The following is an 18753-nucleotide window of genomic DNA, read 5'->3' as shown; positions in this document are numbered from 1 at the left end:
GAAAAATAATTTTAAATAAATGTTCATAGAAATTAATAATTAAATATGAGATGAAATTAATAAGTTAAGAACAAAAATGTTTAGTCTAAATTGCCCTAGATGTAAAAAAAACTTGAAATTTTATGAAATTTTTATAATAAGGTGGTGGCTGTAAAACATTCCATAACATTGAGATTTTACAGTATTTAATATTTATATTTTCAATATTCACGAAGTGTATAATATGTAAGTAATAATTATATTTCAATATTGTTATTAATATATTTTTTACCTTTGTTACAAGCTGTTTTATTTTTATCTTAGGTACCTATATATTATACAGTACAGCAATACCCATACTTTGTTATTTTGTATATTATCACATCAAATTTCAAATGCCATTGCATCGAGACGTTAAAAATATTATTTAAATAATATATACTAATATGAATAATAATAACTACCACGCCGGTTTCGGTGACGGTGGCCGGCTTCATTGAAGCCAGGCCAGTTACGCAAGAGTAATTTTATGCCCAAGTGTGTGCGCAGTACACAAGAGCACTCTCTATTCCTTTTACTCTCATAACCCAGTAGGATGGACGATCGACACGACTGGCGAGAGATCAGTTGCAGGACGGACTTTTAAATTTTAACATGCCCATCCGACGCATGGATCATCTTACTTCTCAGACAATCATGTGATCAGCAGCGGCAGAGATGACATCATTGACATAAGAAACTATAGGTATAGACTATAGCAGGGCTTCCCAAACTGTGCGTCGCGACGCCCCGGGGCGTCGCATGTGAACACAACTAAATCGATCATACATCCCGGGATTCCCGGGCAGTCTAAACCCCTTCAGTCTTTAGGTTTCAGAAGCTATGCTCAGTAAAGCAAGCGCAGCCTTCACATTAGCCAGCCTTGCTGGCTTTATAAAAAAATAAATATCTTTCTTAGTTTAATGGCACCCAAAGATGCAGGGATGCACCATTCACCATTCCATCATAATGTTATAACCAAAGACTTCTATTTAAACTAAATAGCATTCTTTGGTTATAACTTTATTATTCGTAGGTTATAACCTTTTGCGTGCGAGCTGTCAACATTTTTGAAATACCACTTGACGAAGGGCGTCGTAAAGAAATGGCAAAGTGCCAAGGGCGTCACCTCAGAACAGGAAAATAAGGGCGTCACAGTACAAATAAGTTTGGGAACCCCTAGACTATAAGGTCTTTGGATGACACCGCGGACCCCCATAACGAAGTTATACAAAAAATCATTTCGAAAACCGACAAAAACCATAATATTGTTGAAAATAACTTGTGGTGTTACTATGTTCATAAACAATTTTTCCCCAAAAGAAAGAAGAAGAAGCAGACTATACTAAATGTCAAGTGTCAGCTGATGATACCAAACAAAGAGAATATAATCACTACGTTTTACCAAATGCAAAATAAATAAACCATCAAAATTCAAACCTAGATTTTAATGTTTTTTGTGCAATTTTATGACTATTTATATATTAAAACTTAAAAGTAATGTCTAATAAGGCAAAATTATGCAGAACTTGCCTAACATCAATTGAGTCTGTACAATATTGCTTGTTTGACAATGTTTCTCCAGATATGTATTGGTTTTGTACGTCCATTCAGGTATACAAATAAATGTACTTATTGTTTTGTAGTAACCTTTTGAACCATAATCCCAATATTAGCAGGCTATTCTAGTGCCCATACTTATACAATTTCAGGTAAAACCAGAGGACACAATCTCAAAAGCTGTGTGCAAGACTTGTTTTGAAAAACTTACAACTTTTTATGAATTTAAAAATGCGTGCATACAATCGTATAAGACGTTAGTAGGCTATGAGGAAAACGTTAATAATCTGTTAACTAATGATACTAATCCTAAGAAAGCACTTTCTAATACAGTAAAGGAAGAGAGTTTTGGAGATTCAGTTTACAATGATGTTAAGCCACATTTCAACGACTCTGAAGGTACCTATTTTTTTCAATCATTCAAATTAAATTAATTCTTAATGCCCGGTCTGCACGAGCCTAGTTTTTCGAGCTAGTGTCAGTAAACAAGCAAGCTAGTACTTCTGGCTATGTGTAGACAAAACAAACTACATTTCTAAGCTAGTTGACAAGCTAGTTTGGATGTGTGGTCATCTCGGTCACAGCAATAATACTAGCTTTAAAAAATATAGCCTCATGTAAACAGAACTAGCAAATTCCAAGCCAGGTCAGCTAGCCAAGATAGTTTAAAAAAGAATTAGCTTGCTATCCTAGCTTGAAAAACTAGCCTTGTGTAGCCCATAACATGTCTTTAATTAAAGTAAAATTGACTATAAAGACATGCATTGCATATCATCCCTATTCAAAATATTACATTGATATTATTGTTTGACCTTAGTTTATTAAAACCTCAAGATAAGCAAACATCGTATTACACAAGTGAATAAATTACTTTAATTTTTGCAAAACATCTTATTATATGTTATTACTAGCGCGAGCGGTCCCGGCAAACGTTTCTTTGCCATATAAAGTATTTCGCCCGTATTATTTCATTGAAGACGTGACTAAATAAGTATGTCACCATGGCAACATATCACTATCCCGTCGCACAAACAATGGTCGCCGTCAGTCTCGAGTTGTAATAATTTACTATTATTTATTCAACAAATGCACTTATCAATATAAAAAATACCCAGTAGCTGATTCTCAGACCCACTGAATATGCAAATAAAATTTGGTAAAAATCAGTAAAGCCTTTTCGGAGGAGTACTGTGACTAACATTGTGACACGAGAATTTTATATATGTATAAGATACTTTTCCTTTGTTACCAGACAGTGAAGACAATAGCAACTCTGTGTTTGCTGAACCTCTCGAAGAAAATGAAAACATCACTCATAAAAGGTATTTAGATATCAATATTACTGATATTAAAAGGTATGGCCTAAATAAACAACTTGTTCAAACAGATAACTGTTATATTTTATTTTATGATTTATAATGTTCAAATGCTAGCATTTTATAATTTTTATTTTTTATAAAATGGAACAGGAAATGAACTCCTGATGGCGGGTGTTTGTAGTAGGCTATGGACACTCACAACACCAGGCCAGTTGTAAATTCTTTGGTGTTGCTCACTTTTGGGTTATGGGTACCAAAAATCTCATAGGCCCATTGAGTCTTAGTATTGTGAACTGTCACACATTTATACTCTCGAGATAATTAAATTTTGACATGAGACGAGTAGTTACTCGTCTCATAATGTCAAAATCTAGACATTATCTCGACCAAACTCTATAAAAATGTGTTATTTCGATGATAGATCTACGCGAGAAAAAATGTTTGTCATGCTAGGGTCAATAGAGATGAAGAGACAAACCATCAAACATCGAGAAAACATGTAGAGTGAGATATCTCGTTGGCGTATGCTAGGTAGGCTGGTTTTCTTTATAGAGTTGTGTTGTTTATTCAATCCGGCTCATTTGTGCCAAAGCATGGTTCTCCCATGTTTTAAAAATTATAAATAAAGTTTTCTGACTCTGATTTTCCATCCCAGACATACAAAATATTCACTGACCTTTCTGTAGATTTATAGACTACTTTATACAGGGTGTAACAAAAATAAGTGATAATACTTTAGGGTGTGTACGTGTTCCTTGTAGAGAGTTCACTGTGAAAGTAGCAGCGCTGAAATACCAAAAAAAATTTTCACTTTTGTATGGGGAAACTCGTGACGCTCGAGCCATTGCCCATACTAAAGTGAAAAAAAAATTTCGTCTTTCAGAGGTGCTACTTTAACAGTGAACTCTCTACAAGGAACACGTATACAATTATCACTTATTTTTGTTACACACTGTATAGGCTTCCTTACTTCTACTGTAGTAAATCATCTTCCTTGCGAAGTCGTTGTAATTAACTCCTCTTCATTAAAATTATTTTAGAGTGAAAATCAAAGAGGACAAAACAGAAGCATTAACATGTAACATTTGCAATCGTCATTTTTTAAACCAAAAGAGACTGAGCGCACATAAATTGGTACATAAAAACAAAAAGGTAAGATTTTACTGTACAACATTGTTTTATAATTTGTTTGACATTGATTCATAGGCAGATGATGGACCACTGATGGACCTAAGTTGTTTTATTAAGCTATGATTTATTGAGTCAATTTAGTCTAGATTGGTCGGCTGGACTAGTTACTAGACAGTAGACAAAACCAGAACTATGTAAGTTCCATGTGCCTGTGAATTGTGTATTGCAGTAGTGAGTAGTGTATTTAACTTTCGTTTACCTTAAAACTTTATACTTTTCATCAGGTACAAAAAACCCTACACTGTGTACCTTGCAACAAGAAGTTTCTAACCCGTTGCGGGCTACAACGTCACAATGCAAATTGGCACCAGCGTTCGCGTCTATCCGCAGCGGCGTGCGGCGCGTGCGGCAAAGTCGTGCGGAGCGTCGACACTTTGCGTGCACACGTCAAGTTGCATGCGCACAGACAGCCGCACATATGTAGCATATGCGGGAAAGCGTACTCGTCGAGTTTTGGATTGAAGGTAGGTGTGATTATAGGACAGTCAACTTTTGGGTCGTTTAGATTCAGCCCTGTCGGTCAGGAAAGTGGGCAGCGCGAGAATGTATATAGTCACGCGCGCTGCCATTCGTCGCCGCTGCCGCTTCCCGACTCGGCATGTGTGGGCTCAGTGTAAACACTCACTCGCGTCGTCACTGCCGCAGAAGTATTCAGAGCAATATTGCCGGCAGCGGCAGTGGCAGTTGCTTAATCTAAATGTCCCATTAGAAATGTGAAATTGTCTGTCCTATTTTTTCACGCTAATTGAACTGATTTTTAAGGGTATGGACTGTATAGATACCGTAAGTCCGCGGAAATAGCCGCGTACTGACCAAGCGAGCAGCCTCGCGAGGCAGTTGCTCGGTCGGTCAGGACGTGCCTCGCCCGAGGGAAACGCATGCGTTGACTCGCCCGAGCGTGCCTCGGCCCGAGCCGAGCGTTGTCGGTTTTTGTCGATGCTCAAAGGCGCCTCGATACGTTTGCCGCGCTCACTAGGCACGTCCTGAGCGACCGAGCAACTGCCTCGCGAGGCTGCTCGCTTGGTCAGTACGCGGCTAATAACATAGGATTATATTACTGACCGAGTAAAATATACGTTTACCTTTCGAGAAACGAACTTCGGGGCATCAATCTAATTAATATTTATGTCGTAAATACATTCATCCTAAAAATATTTCCGTGGAAGAGCCTGCCCATATTTTATGCAAATACACTTTCACGGTAAAAAAAATTAACTTCTTTTTCAGATACACCTCGAAATCCACCAAGAGAACAGAGAACGGCAATGCACCTGTGAATATTGTGGCAAGAAGTTCTTCACTAAGAAGACTTTGAGTGGCCACGTCTCTCGCTGCCACACTGGCAAACGGTACATCTGCCAAATATGCAACTTTCCCTTCACAGACAAGCACAATCTAGCCAAACATATACAACTGCACGAAGGCAAAAGATTGTATAAATGTAAAGTGTGCGAGAAATCTTTCACAACAAACTTCGGATTTGAAGAACATCAAAGAATACATTCAGGTGAAAGACCATTCAGTTGTACTTATTGTCCAAAGAGTTTTTTGTCTAAAAAGAGGCTGAATGAACACAACCGTATACATACAGGTGAGAAACCGTATAAGTGTAGTGTATGTGCACGAGGCTTTACACAGAAGGGCACCATGAAGAGGCATATGAAGATACATGATAAGATTCCTGTGATATAATGTATAATTAAGACTTTAAAGGCCATATTCAGAGACATTAACCTATCAAGTACCAACTCCCAAGCGGTCGATTTCGACCGCGATAACAATAGATTTCCAAGAATCCGCCATCGATGGATTAAATTATTACTTTAACTTTATTTTAATGATAAGTTTGATAGAAATTGTATGGAGTTTGTATGTCAATATCTTTATCAAATTAAAGTTAAGTTGTCGTTAAATATCTCCCTCTGCAGCCCTAACTTGCACTACCAATGACAATAGACAGTAATTACTAATTATATTGACAAGGTTTTCATAAAACTAAAGCTGATCGCACATTTGTCAGCCCCGTACGCGTCGAATGCACCGCATAGTACACGAAATGCGGCGCGTACTGTGCGGACGAATGTGCGAGGTTTCACATCATATCATACATCGAATTCTAAAATGCGGCGCGTTCAGCGCGTGCGTGCTGATAAATATGCGATCACCTTTAACCTTCTAAACGTGAATAGAATATAATTAGACTGAAACAGTATGAAAATGTAAAAATCAGTATAATTTGAACTGTTTATTGTAAGTATAGTATATTTACACACGAATTTTTTTTCTATTGTTATCCTTATTATTAAATCACATTATTTATAGGTTTTAACGATTTTTATTATCTTACACATTTTAATACAGATTGAAAATAATAAATAATTAAATTATTAATACTTAACAAGATTCTCAGGTTAGTATAAATTGTTTACATGATGTGCATTTTCATATTGAAATAAATTATTTTTATACAAATCGATGGTATTTTATTTTAATGTTTACTACTGTACTGACTGTACCAAGTTATACCAAGAAACTTTACAAGTTATTACAAAGCACAGTTTTTGACACAACTTTTACTGTAAATCAAAAGCAGGATTTTTCTTTAAAATGTTTCACATCTAAAGCCCTTATAGCTTGATTTCATAGCTTATGATATGTTGATTGGCAGTATAAATTAAATATGTTTATAAAATGTTATACTGTTGTAGATTAATCCTTATTAATCAAGCACCACGCAATGCTTATCTACATTGCTGACGTAGACAACGGCAATTACATAGATATTAGATAAGCGTAAGGGCGGGATAGACGCAAATGTCTTAAAAAAGTTTAATCTAAGTATTTATTATCAGAATTAAAAGAAAATGACTCATAGGCAGATGGCGAACCTATGTAAGTTGGTCGGGTTATGTTTAGTCCAAAGTCCAAACAGATCACTGATCAGTGATCAGTGATCATTACTAACATTGACTTTAACCTGACTAATTAGCGGTTTGTTATCAGCTTATGAATTACTTTATCTGATGATATACACATTAAACTATAAAACATTTGCGGACGTATATCATATAGGACAGACGCGTATTCAGGATGTAACAAAATAAAGTGATATAATACTTTAGAGTGTGTATGTGTCTTAAGTTTATTTATTTATTTTATTTATTGTGAGACATGCACATACCACAATTGATAATACTTTATTATCACTTTGTTTTATTTCACCAGCTGTGTAGCATCTATATACAATATACATAATATTACATAATATACACATGTCGTGACACGACAATCTAACTCAGTAATCTACAGCGTGTGCCCCGGCCAGTAGTGCAACGGCAGGGGCGGATCAAGCTGCGGCGGGGGCACCGGCGCGGGGGCAGCGTGCCCCTTCATGTGTCGGTTGAGGGCGCACTTCTGTATGAACGCCTGGCCGCACACGTGACACTTGTGTGGTTTTTCCCCCGTGTGGATCATCCGGTGGTTCCGTAGGTCCTTGCGGGCCATGAACTTTTTTGGGCACAAGTCGCAGGCGTAGGGACGTTCGCCTGTAATGGAATAATTGATACTAGCTGTTGCCCGCAACTTCGTCCGCGTTAGCATAGTAGATCGCATCCCAAGTATCATTTATTGTACAAAAATATTCAATATACAGAATTGACTTTCCTACGATTTTATTAGGCCCTTTCATATAACTTCCCCCGTTTTTTCCACATTTTCCTCTATTTCTTCACTCGCATTAGTCTTAGCGTGATAAAATATAGCTAATAACCTTTCTCGATTAATGTGCTATCTAACACTGAAAGAATTTTTCAAATCGGACCAGTACTTCCTGAGATTAGCGCGTTCAAATAAGCCCTTTCAAATAATTTCCCCCCGTTTTTTCCACATTTTCCTCTATTTCTTCGCTCCTATTATACTTAGCGTGATAAAATATAGCCTATAGCTTTCCTCGATAAATGGACTATCCAACAGTAAAAGAATTTTTCAAATCGGACCAGTAGTTCCTGAGATTAGCGCGTTCAAACAAACAAACAAACAAACTCTTCCCAATTATAATATTAGTATAGATATATTTCCGAAATAAGGATTAAGGGGACTTGCGATCTAGACTGGAACTCCTCCAACTGTTAATTCCAGTTTGTTGTCAGTAAGGTCCTCAATGCTTATCACGGGCATTATCTATACTAATATTATAAATGCGAAAGTATCTCTGTCTGTCTGTCTGTCTGTCTGTCTGTCTGTCTGTCTGTCTCGCTTTCACGCCAAAACTACTGAACCGATTGCAATGAAATTTTGTACACAGTTATTCTAGAGTCTGAGAAAGGACATAGGCTACATTTTGATGTGGGAAAATATCTTATTTCCATGAAAATATCGATGAAAATTTATTCGCATTGCGCAGGCCAGCGCTCATCCCGGGGGTCCTGGGTTCGAGTCCCGCAGGCGGAACAAGTTTTCAATGTTCCTGGGTCTTGGATGTGTATTAAAATAATATTTCAAAAATCTTAAATATATTTTATGTATAATATTATAAAAAATCCAGAAATATATCGATGCAATTTAGTTCTAATACCATTCAACAGATGGCGTTTTATTTTATTTTAGTTCTAATACGATTCAACAGATGGCGTTTTATTTTTTACTTAAATATATTTTACTTAAATATATTATCTATACTTCTATACTAATCCATACTATTATTATAAATGCGAAAGTATCTCTGTCTGTCTGTCTGTCTGTCTGTCTCACTTTCACGCCAAAAACTAATATTATAAATGCGAAAGTATCTCTGTCTGTCTGTCTGTCTGTCTGTCTCGCTTTCACGCCAAAACTACTGAACCGATTGCAATGAAATTTTGTACACAGTTATTCTAGAGTCTGAGAAAGGACATAGGCTACATTTTGATGTGGGAAAATATCTTATTTCCATGAAAATATCGATGAAAATGAATTCGCATTGCGCATGGCCAGCGCTCATCCCGGGGGTCCTGGGTTCGAGTCCCGCAGGCGGAACAAAAAGTTTTCAATGTTCCTGGGTCTTGGATGTGTATTAAAATAATATTTCAAAAATCTTAAATATATTTTATGTATAATATTATAAAAAATCCAGAAATATATCGACGCGATGCAATGAACATTTTAGTTCTAATACGATTCAACAGATGGCGCTTTTTTTTTACTTCGTTGGAACATAAAACTAATCATACTTATTAGTTATTATGTTTTTGTTTATAGTTTTTAATACGTTAGAATATTATGTTTAATAATATTATCACTTGCTATAATAATAATCAATCTATCTTATCTTATAGAACTCCTACTGCATTTCTAAGGAGTTCGAGTGTGTTGTGTTGTGGCCTATATTCCATCCAGAAAATATATCAATTTAATTCTAATATATGAAAACATTTTAATTCTAATATATGAAAACAGATGGCGCTTTATTTTTTACTTCATTATTATAACAGAACTAATCATACGGTACCTACTTTATTATATATTATTGTTTTTATTCATAACTAGCTGTTGCCCGCGACTTCGTCCGCGTGGACTTTAGTTTATAGCGCGCGGTGTCAACAAAATTTGTGTCAAATTTAAAAACTTTTTAAAACCCTGGTAAGTGGTACCCCTCTTAGGGCCGCGCTACACCGGAATGGCAGCGCTGAAAGTGCTTGCCTCGCCGCTGCCATTCCGGTGTAGCGCGGCCCTTAATTAATCAAAATACCCAAAAACAGCTGTGCAGTGTGCACATAATCTGTACTAATATTATGAATGCGAAAGTATCTCTGTCTGTCTGTCTGTCTGTCAGTCTCGCTTTCACGCCAAACGCCAAAACTACCGAACCGATTGTAATGAAATTTTGTATACTGATAGTCTAAAGCCTGAGAAAGGACATAGGCTACTTTTTTACTGGAAAAAAGGGTTGTAAGGGTCGTAAATTTGTTCAAAAAATTCATAATAGATGGCGCCGTGCGTCTTCTACATCGCGCTGACGCTTGCTCAAAAGTCTTTCTATAAGAGGTGGTATCATCCTACATTTAAGTCTCGATTTTTTTCGATTGTTATATCTATTCTACGGTATTAAATAACTCAGTACTTTATCTGTGCAGGCAGTGACGTAACCTTAAGACCAAATTTCACCAACGACTGTTAAAGTTAATGCTCGAATTAGTATCACGTTAGCTGTTTTGTTTTTCATATGAATGAAAGAGAAGACAGGATATTTTAACAAGCTGTTAACACTAACAGACGTTGGTGAAATTGGGGCTAAACCTATCAATGATAAAGTTGTGTAATTGGGGGGCTAAATAAGCTTTAAAATTTGGCATAATATATAAAGTTTAACATACAAAAATGAAGTACTTATTGTTTGCACACTGCACAGCTGTATTGATTTAAGGGGTACCAGGGTTATTTTATAAAAGCTTTTGACACCAATTTTGTTGACATCGCGCGCTATAAACTGAAGTCCACGCGGACGAAGTCGCGGGCAACAGCTAGTTAATTTTATATGATGTAGTTATACCTGTTATTTTGAAGGTACAAATTTTTGTAAACTTACCTGTATGAGTTCGCATATGTATGGCCTGAAAACTTCTACTCTTAAAAGTTTTGTCGCAGAGCTGACATGAGAATGGTTTTTCGGCGGAGTGAGATCTCATGTGTTTCACTAAGTCTGCCTAAAATAGAAAATAATAGGTATTTATGTATGTTTTTTTTATTTAAACCATGCAGTATATGGTCTCAGCTTCTGAGCTGAGACCATATACTGCATGGTTTAAAGCTCTCAGCAGCAGCAGGCCAGAGCCTGCTGCTGCTGAGAGCTGTAATTAATAATGACAACGGATGATAGCTTTAGTTGTATCAATTATAGAAGAACCACAGATATAGATCAAGATAGATACCGCATGTGTATGTGCTTCGCGTGCCATATCGCGATCCCTAACGACGAGCAATGCTCGTCTTTCGAAAGTTTGTTCTTTAGTCTGCTATCGGAATCGGACGTCAATCGGAATTTCAAAAATGCCTAATTGTGCCGTATTGAGCTGTAGAAATTCGAATAGAAACGTTGACCTAGATAATGGACACGTTTCTTATCATCAGTACGTCACAGTAAGTAGGAAAAAAGTGGCATGCTCGTTTTCATACAAATGGAGGGACGTGCGGTATCTATCTTGATCTATGTCTGTGAGAAGAACCCACTCACACAAGAGCTTTCAAATGTACTATGTTGAATTCACATGGGCTCCCCAAAAAGTGTTTATCGCCCCTTTGCCCTAAGTTTAGCTACGCCACTGTTACCTTGATATAGAACCTCATTTCGCACATAGTACACGCGTAGTTCTTGATGCCTGTGTGTCTTATTAGATGTATCTTGAGGTTGCCAGGCTGAGCGAATTTCTTGCCACACTGCGAGCAACTGTAGTTCTTCTGATTGTTGTGAGTTTCCAAATGCATCTGTAAGGTATAAGGTAATATAAACAGTGGCGTAGCTACTAGAGGCAAGGTGGTGCTGTGACAGCAGCGTGTTACCCAGCTACGCCACTGTTGACAAAATGGTTTTTGTGCCTTGGAATTGTATCTGCAAATATAGCAAATATTAGAGTTTGGGTTTGTAATACATATTTCTTTACCACTAGGGGGCAGACTTTACTCAGACGAAGTGCCACCTGGTGGCTTATCTAAATTTATAGAATGTATGTAATCTATGTATTGTCTTGTCTTATTTTAAAAGTTGTGTGGCAGACATTCACGAACTTAAAAATCATGATTTCCATTATTTAGTAGTTAGTACAGTTTCTAAAGATTGTATACTAAAATATTGCCGGTGGTAGGCACCATGTAGGACATTCTGAAAATATTTATTTTAAAATTCAGATATAAAACAATTTTGATTTTGATATTTTGATTGAAAAACTTTTGATTAGTAATTGTAAAATAACATACCTTTTCACAGGACAATGAGGTTATTGGTGCTTCTGGACTCTGCTTTCATTTAAATTTACCTTATCAGACGATCACCAAAATGGGTGCAGACTTTTTCATTCTTCAATCGGCAATGAGAGTTGGAACTTTAGCCACTGGTCTGTACACATACTGGATAACTATTCATATAACAAGATATTATATTATATTATTATAAAATTGATTATTGACTATTATAAATTAAATAGGTACTTGTCAGCTCAAATTTATAGTCTAAGTGTAAGCTATTTTTCCACTAAAAATATTACAATATACTTGTAGACTGTAGTATATCGTAATAGTAGAAAAGATTACCTATTGGGTTAAAATTTTCATCTCAGTCTCTCGAAATAACATACAATATTATTATAAACATTTGTCTGACTCCCTATATCAGGGGTCACCAAATGGCAGACCGCGGTCCGCATCCGGACCGCCGCCGACCCATTGTGTGCGGACCAAGCATGTTCGAAGATGAACTTTGTTAAAAATTAATTTCGGTCTAGACATACTGATGAACATGTAGCAACAAAAATTGACACTTTTCTCATTATAATTACGGAAATTACAAATACCTTTGTAATTTCCGTAATTACATTTGTTTACTCAATTTTTTTTTAATGTGCGGACCGCGTAGGTCATTTTATTTCTTAAAACGGACCCCGAGCGAAACTAATTGGTGACCCCTGCCCTATATTATAAGGGGTTAGACATATAAACGTTATAAGGCTTATAACATTATTAACACAGAGGGTTTCGGAGAAAAATCATATTTTATATGTAAGTCTCTGTTGCACCCAAGATAATGGGCACAGCCACCTATTAAAAACTCAGCAGGACTTTATGCCCTGTAGGCCACGGACAACATCATTTACGCCGTACGGGCCGCGGAATCGCGTTCAAAATCCAGTACATCAGACCAGTGGCGCCCTCTCACCTTGAGGTTGTAAGCTTGGACGAATTTGGCGTCGCACAGATGGCACTGGTGTCGTTTCACCCCCGCATGTATGAGCTCGTGGGTCTTCAGCACGTTGAGGTATGCGAAGCTCTTCCCGCACGCCTGGCATTGGTATTTGCGTACCGCTGAGTGTATACGGACGTGGCTGCTCAGGCTGCGCAGAGAGAGGAACGTCTTGTCGCAGTGCTTGCACTTTATGTCCGGCTGTGAAGGTGGAATGGTGGTAAATGATAGTAATACACACAGACATGGCCAGTTTCACAAGCTTGAACTTGAATGTGTGTCTGAATAATTATGAGAATGGCATAAGCGTAAAAGTAACAGGCGAGTCTACGGTACCCGTTCGCACGGCGCGTAATATCACGAGCCGCTCGAGCCGCGCCTTCGAATTTACCGACATCAATCGGATCGGACGCGCCCGCTCACACGGCGCGTGGCTCAAGCTGGCGCGGCGCGGCTCGTGATATTACCTACCATAGGAAGCCAGCATTAGATCGCAAAAAATTGATCAGTTTTAGGTGCGCATACACAGGACTCTCTATTGGTAAATCAATGATCAAACGGGTACAAAAACTAGTTTTGTAGGAGTAGTAGTTATAGGTATTAAGGCAATAGGAATGGAAAAATATAACACTGTGCTTACTTTCTTCCCAAAGTGTCCTCTCATGTGGGCTTCAAAGTTCTCATACTTCTGGAAGCTCTTGCCACATTTCACGCACTTCATCCTCTCCCCTTTCCGCTTCGGTCCATCGGGGTCCTTGGGGGGTCTGCCTGGACCCCTCCGCCTTCGCCTTGACAGGATCTGACTGAAATACGGCAGCTATTACAAGCTCTATATCTGACACTAGTTGTATCTTCAGAATATTGTAGTACATTCTTGCTAAATTCCAATGCACACTCTGATTTAGTTATTAGATCATATTTTACAAATTCTGTACTGTATTGTTTTTTTATGTATTAGAGAAAAGCTTGGGTATAACCAGTGCCGTAAACAGTCTTTTTTGCACCCTGTGCGAGCTTTTATAACTGCGCCCTTGCTTTTTTAGATATTATATTACCCAAAGCAATGTATAGGTCTATTTTACTGTTGGAATCATGTTCTAGGGGCGCAGCGGAAACTATTATCGGGAGCAAACCGAAAAAATAATACTCCTGCCTGGTTTGGCCATTTTTGCGCCCCCCAGTGTCTACGCCCTGTGCCTGGGCACCGGTGGCACCACCCTATTTACGGCACTGGGTATAACAGTAATATTCAATAGATAGTTTTTATAACAGCCATTTCAAATGTATTCTAAATATTAGTTATTTAAAATGAGTTCCTTACTTTTGCTTCTATTTACATTTAAAAAAACATTACCTAATAAGGGTAGCATCTGAGGGCCGCTCTGGTTGGTCCACAGGAGTGATATCTTGGAATGTATTATGTTCCTGCTCTTTTAATTCTTCACTTACTTCTGTTATGTTGATTTCTACAATTTCGCCATTTTCATTTGTGGTTACATCATTTTTTGTCTGAAATTAGATTCTTCCTTTACATCTAATCTAAATATTGATAACATTTTAAAGAGAAAACTTGTCTGTTATTTGATATTATAGATTTTAATAAAATTATTATTCACATACACCTATAGCCGAAACTATGGGCCTATGGGCGTACCGAGGGGGGGGGGGGGGGGGGGGGGGGGGGGCAGCGGGATTCGAACCCGCGACCCCCGGCTTGAGCTACCGATAGCCCACCCACTGAGTCACAGAGGTTGTCATAATCGTCATATAAACATACTAGATGACAACCGCAACTCCGTTGCGCCAAAATTCGTTTATCGGGCAGGAACCGTATATTTTTCCGGGATAAAAAGTATCCTATGTCCTTTCCCGGGACTCAAAGTATCTCCATGCCAAATTTCAGCAAAATCGGTTCAGCGGTTTGGGCGTGAAGAGGTAACAGACAGAGACAGACAGACACACTTTAGCATTTATAATATTAGTATGTAAACATATTATGGATGTTTTGTCTATAGTTAATATCTTGTGTTTGTATTGTATATGTGTAAGTTATACTCTTATACTTTACTTATTTTGACTGACCTGCAATCTACACTGTTGTTTTAATATAACATTTGACCTCACAACCACTTGTTTAAAATAATATAGCTTGTTTAGCAGCTCCAGACAAGTTTGACATATCAGTTTTGGGAGCTGATCACTATCTGAAACCTGTAAAAGAAACCCAAAAGTACCTACACATAATATGAGCACTACAAATATATTATCATAGCTTAAGAAATCACAACATAAACAAAGGGCTTGGTTAGCTTCTGTGAGTTGCTAGTATAGGAAGCAGTTACACTGCAATACTTATAAGCTACAATTTGTTGTGCAGTTTAATCAAAGCATAACTTTTGTTCAATAGTTACTTAGTTATTACCTCTACCGAAGTGCAGTATTTAAAAACTCCAGCTGAGCAAACCGTAAATAGGTCTTTCAAAGGTCCTGCATCAGACAAACAAGCTCTGCAAATCTTTTTAAAGTCCAGTAAATGCGACATAATTTCTTGGTGTAACAACTTTCTCAATTTTAAACATAAGTTGAATAATATGTGTGTTGGACTATATTCAATCCACCCATTATAAACAGACACAATAGCCTTATTTTTTCTATTAAGAATTATTCAAACTTTGCAACAAAAACTAAATATTCTAAACAATTGTATTTTCAAGTTTTCATATTATTGACAAAAACAATGGACAAAACACTCAAAACAGTAATGTCAATTGTCAAATTGATGTCTTCAAAACGGCGGTGGTGAGTGTTGCTTGTAAAAAAAGTAAAATTTGGGAAAAGTTATGTAAAAGTTTCCCGCATAGTTTCCCGCAAAGTGCAACCTATTTCTGTATTGTTACATACTTCCTTTTTTTAATTTTGTGTGAACGAAATAATAATATGATCAGCAACATCTGGTATTTCAATAATACAAACCGGAGCGTAATTTAAATATAAAAAGCAACGTTTCTTTTATTTATATAAATTTTTACTCTCATATTGTGAGTAGGTATTTGGTATCCCGGGAGCATTGAACGTAGTATCTCACAATAATTATTTATTGTAAAATCCTACATTATTAATATAATCTCTGAGCAGAGGTTTTAACGTGCTCTTAATTTTATGCAGCCATAAAAATATCAGAGCATAGAAATGAAATACAAAATATTGAACTAGTGCTTTATTATACTTTTATTGTTGCTTTCGTAATTATTTTAATTATTATTATTAACAAAATACATAAAGTAATATCAAATATCATTAATACATTTATGCCTTAATGGTATAACATTAGCTAAAATCATAACAGAATAAGTTGTTCTACTGAATTAAAAATGCTTCGTTCAAAATACTTTAATGACCCGTATACAAACATTTTATATTAATAAATGCTTATTATAATAATATTATCTGCAAATATGATATGATACATGGATTGCACAATAACGATAAAAACTATTTTAATAATAATTGTTCCTATAAATTAGAATTAACATAATATCAAGGTATTGTAGAAGTCGTTTAAATATAAGATTTTTTTGTAAATAACTGTTATAATGTATAAATTGCCGCCCCGTAATTAGGTGAAGTGGCGAATACGTAAGCGTCGGTCTTGTTTTTATCTTTGTTACATTTTTTGACATAGTATTCCTCTTTTAATGCTTCGATATAGTCATTCACTTTATCTTTGTGGCACAATGCAACAATGCAACCACCCCAACCTGCACCTGTGACTCTAGCATGAACATTCATTTTTTGAGAAATATCGACAAGCGAATCTAAATTTTCATGGGAACATTCATAAAGTTCTTTTAAACTGGCGTGACTGCGTGACATTAATTCGCCTAGTTTTCCTATTACATCTTCCTCAACATGACCGTTTTGACCGTTGGCTGTAGATTTTCCATTTGTTTGTTCGATACACATCTTACGGAAATCATCAACTCTCATAGCTTCTTCGTAAACGTGTAGAGCTCTCTGTTTGAGTTTAAATTCAGTAAGATGTCTGGTATTAGGAGTTAAATATATGTTATTTAGTTCATCTTCAGTAATTTTTAAAAGTTGACAAATATCTTTTTTGGTATATAAATCATTTGGCAGGTAATAAAATACATATAGCACCATTTTCTTCAAGTCTTCTTTTAGCATATTCTGCAGTTGACTCAAAGTTATTATTGTATGATCATTTGAAACGTTCAGCGATGTAGCTATAATTTTTGCAGCTAATCTACATTCTATAACTCTTCTGTTAAAATCATTTGTAGCTGCTTTGTTTGCTTCGGCTAGTGAGTGAGCTACGACGAAAGTGGCATCTTCAGGTAAAGCTACGGAAACAGCCTTGAGTGGATGAAAAGTAATATACTGGGCACAGTATTTTTCAGCCAAAAAAGCAATGGCCTGATCCATACCTCCACCTTGTGTCCCAATATACCTCTCACTTTTCGCGCACAATGACGCTATTTCTGTTTTACTTAATTTTGCGCCCTGAGCATGTAGAAATGTTAAGCATGCTGCGCTTACTAAAGCTGAAGAGCTCGATAAGCCTGATGCTGGTGGTATATTTCCATCAATTAATAATTGTAGGCCAACGTTAATTTTATTCTTTAAATGTTCTAATGCGCCTTTTATTCCGCAAAGTACATAATTGTACCAAAATGGTTTTCCATTGTTATCCGGTTCAATTTTAATATCGTCGTAAGATGTAATTTTTAATTCCATACTTTTGTATTTAGCTGATTTGTTACGTACATAAAGTTTACCATCCTCGATACAATGAGCTGCTACTAATATGTCTTGTTCTAAAGCCATTGGCAACACTGGATAGCCGCAATAATCAATATGTTCACCAATAATATTTACTCTCCCTGGTACTCTAACAATAAAAGTTGGTTTTACTTGGAACTCATCATAAAATGCTTTACTTAACTTGTCCATCCTGGAATCAGCAGGAAGGTCAACAATCGGCACATAATCACTTTTGTTTCCGTTCATGATGTCAAATTATTGTGTACTCAATATGTAAACAAATAACCAGCCGGCCACATATACAAAAAGTTTCAGACTAACAGTTTATTGTATTCTTATCGTAGTTGATTATATTTCATGGCACTTCAGTTCACTTGCAGAGCGATAACAAGTAAAGCATTAAAACTATTTACACTGTGACGACGAAACAATATTGCTATTTTATCTTGTGGAATTATTATTTGTATGTGAAAAATAGTTAGCTGCATATAATATAATTCTACATAATAAATTAGCTTCAATCTCTTCTTCTCACTTTGATCTAACATTTAATAAAAGTTAAAATTAAATTACCACAATTCTAACCTCAACGATATCATATCAAAACTTGTGTATGTGTTGTATCAACACAAGCATGACTAAATTATGGACAAATAGTCAATAGACGCGTCTCACGAGTCACGAGTCGCGAGGCCCCTCGTTTAAATTGATACTAGTATAAGCGCTAACATTTCATAATAACAGGTTTCTAAAATGGTATTTTTATTGTAAAACATTTTGGTCTTATTAGAACAAGGTTCCTAAAGCCAATGACCTCGACCTAACTGATGAGTGATGACATTTAAGTCTCAACTGCTTAAGTCGAGATTATTCTGGTTAATCTGATTAGATTCATATTGCATCCAAGATAGGCTCTATCTAATATTATGTTATTCATTATAACTAGTAATTTGCTTA

At 36.4% G+C, this 18753-nt stretch overlaps 3 protein-coding genes across 4 annotated transcripts; 1 reads left to right on the top strand and 2 right to left on the bottom strand.

The window, feature by feature from the left end:
* Positions 1-1476: 1476 nt before the first annotated feature.
* On the top strand, positions 1477-5884 carry LOC121730759 (zinc finger protein OZF-like). Its single transcript, XM_042119924.1, has 6 exons — positions 1477-1632; positions 1731-1977; positions 2831-2900; positions 3938-4049; positions 4313-4552; positions 5316-5884. Exons 1-6 carry the CDS (start codon positions 1519-1521, stop codon positions 5778-5780), a joined length of 1248 nt encoding a protein of 415 aa, XP_041975858.1. The 5' UTR covers positions 1477-1518; the 3' UTR covers positions 5781-5884.
* Positions 5885-7314: 1430 nt separating this feature from the next.
* Positions 7315-15727, bottom strand: LOC121730758 (zinc finger protein 32-like). 2 transcript variants are annotated; one of them, XM_042119921.1, is made up of 8 exons: positions 15437-15727; positions 15097-15225; positions 14369-14523; positions 13655-13817; positions 12991-13215; positions 11391-11546; positions 10651-10768; positions 7315-7633 (listed from the first exon to the last, which is right to left on the bottom strand). In XM_042119921.1, exons 1-8 carry the CDS (start codon positions 15554-15556, stop codon positions 7392-7394), a joined length of 1308 nt encoding a protein of 435 aa, XP_041975855.1. In that variant the 5' UTR covers positions 15557-15727; the 3' UTR covers positions 7315-7391. The 2 variants fall into 2 exon arrangements, with proteins under 2 accessions (XP_041975855.1, XP_041975856.1); XM_042119922.1 differs by having other exon boundaries at positions 13135-13215.
* Positions 12816-18605, bottom strand: LOC121730755 (N-acetylgalactosamine kinase). The gene is made up of 2 exons (XM_042119919.1): positions 16614-18605; positions 12816-12831 (listed from the first exon to the last, which is right to left on the bottom strand). Exons 1-2 carry the CDS (start codon positions 18040-18042, stop codon positions 12821-12823), a joined length of 1440 nt encoding a protein of 479 aa, XP_041975853.1. The 5' UTR covers positions 18043-18605; the 3' UTR covers positions 12816-12820.
* Between the last annotated feature and the right edge of the window lie 148 nt (positions 18606-18753).

Source organism: Aricia agestis, chromosome 9, assembly GCF_905147365.1.
Source record: "Aricia agestis chromosome 9, ilAriAges1.1, whole genome shotgun sequence".
Taxonomy (NCBI): Eukaryota; Metazoa; Arthropoda; class Insecta; order Lepidoptera; family Lycaenidae; genus Aricia; species Aricia agestis.
Note: the sequence above shows the minus strand (reverse complement) of the source record. Positions and strands in the feature narration are given on the sequence as shown.

Excerpts from the sequence above, each read along its gene's own strand:
- LOC121730755 (XM_042119919.1), bottom strand. The coding sequence starts at position 18,042 with ATGAACGGAAACAAAAGTGATTATGTGCCGATTGTTGACCTTCCTGCT.
- LOC121730759 (XM_042119924.1), top strand. The coding sequence starts at position 1,519 with ATGTCTAATAAGGCAAAATTATGCAGAACTTGCCTAACATCAATTGAG. Across the intron at positions 4,050-4,312 it reads TGGTACATAAAAACAAAAAG|GTACAAAAAACCCTACACTG; the intron begins GTAAGATTTTAC and ends ACTTTTCATCAG. Across the intron at positions 4,553-5,315 it reads CGTCGAGTTTTGGATTGAAG|ATACACCTCGAAATCCACCA; the intron begins GTAGGTGTGATT and ends CTTCTTTTTCAG.
- LOC121730758 (XM_042119921.1), bottom strand. The coding sequence starts at position 15,556 with ATGTCGCATTTACTGGACTTTAAAAAGATTTGCAGAGCTTGTTTGTCT. Across the intron at positions 11,547-12,990 it reads TCCAAGCTTACAACCTCAAG|ATGCATTTGGAAACTCACAA; the intron begins GTGAGAGGGCGC and ends TATACCTTACAG. Across the intron at positions 10,769-11,390 it reads AAATGAGGTTCTATATCAAG|GCAGACTTAGTGAAACACAT; the intron begins GTAACAGTGGCG and ends TTTCTATTTTAG.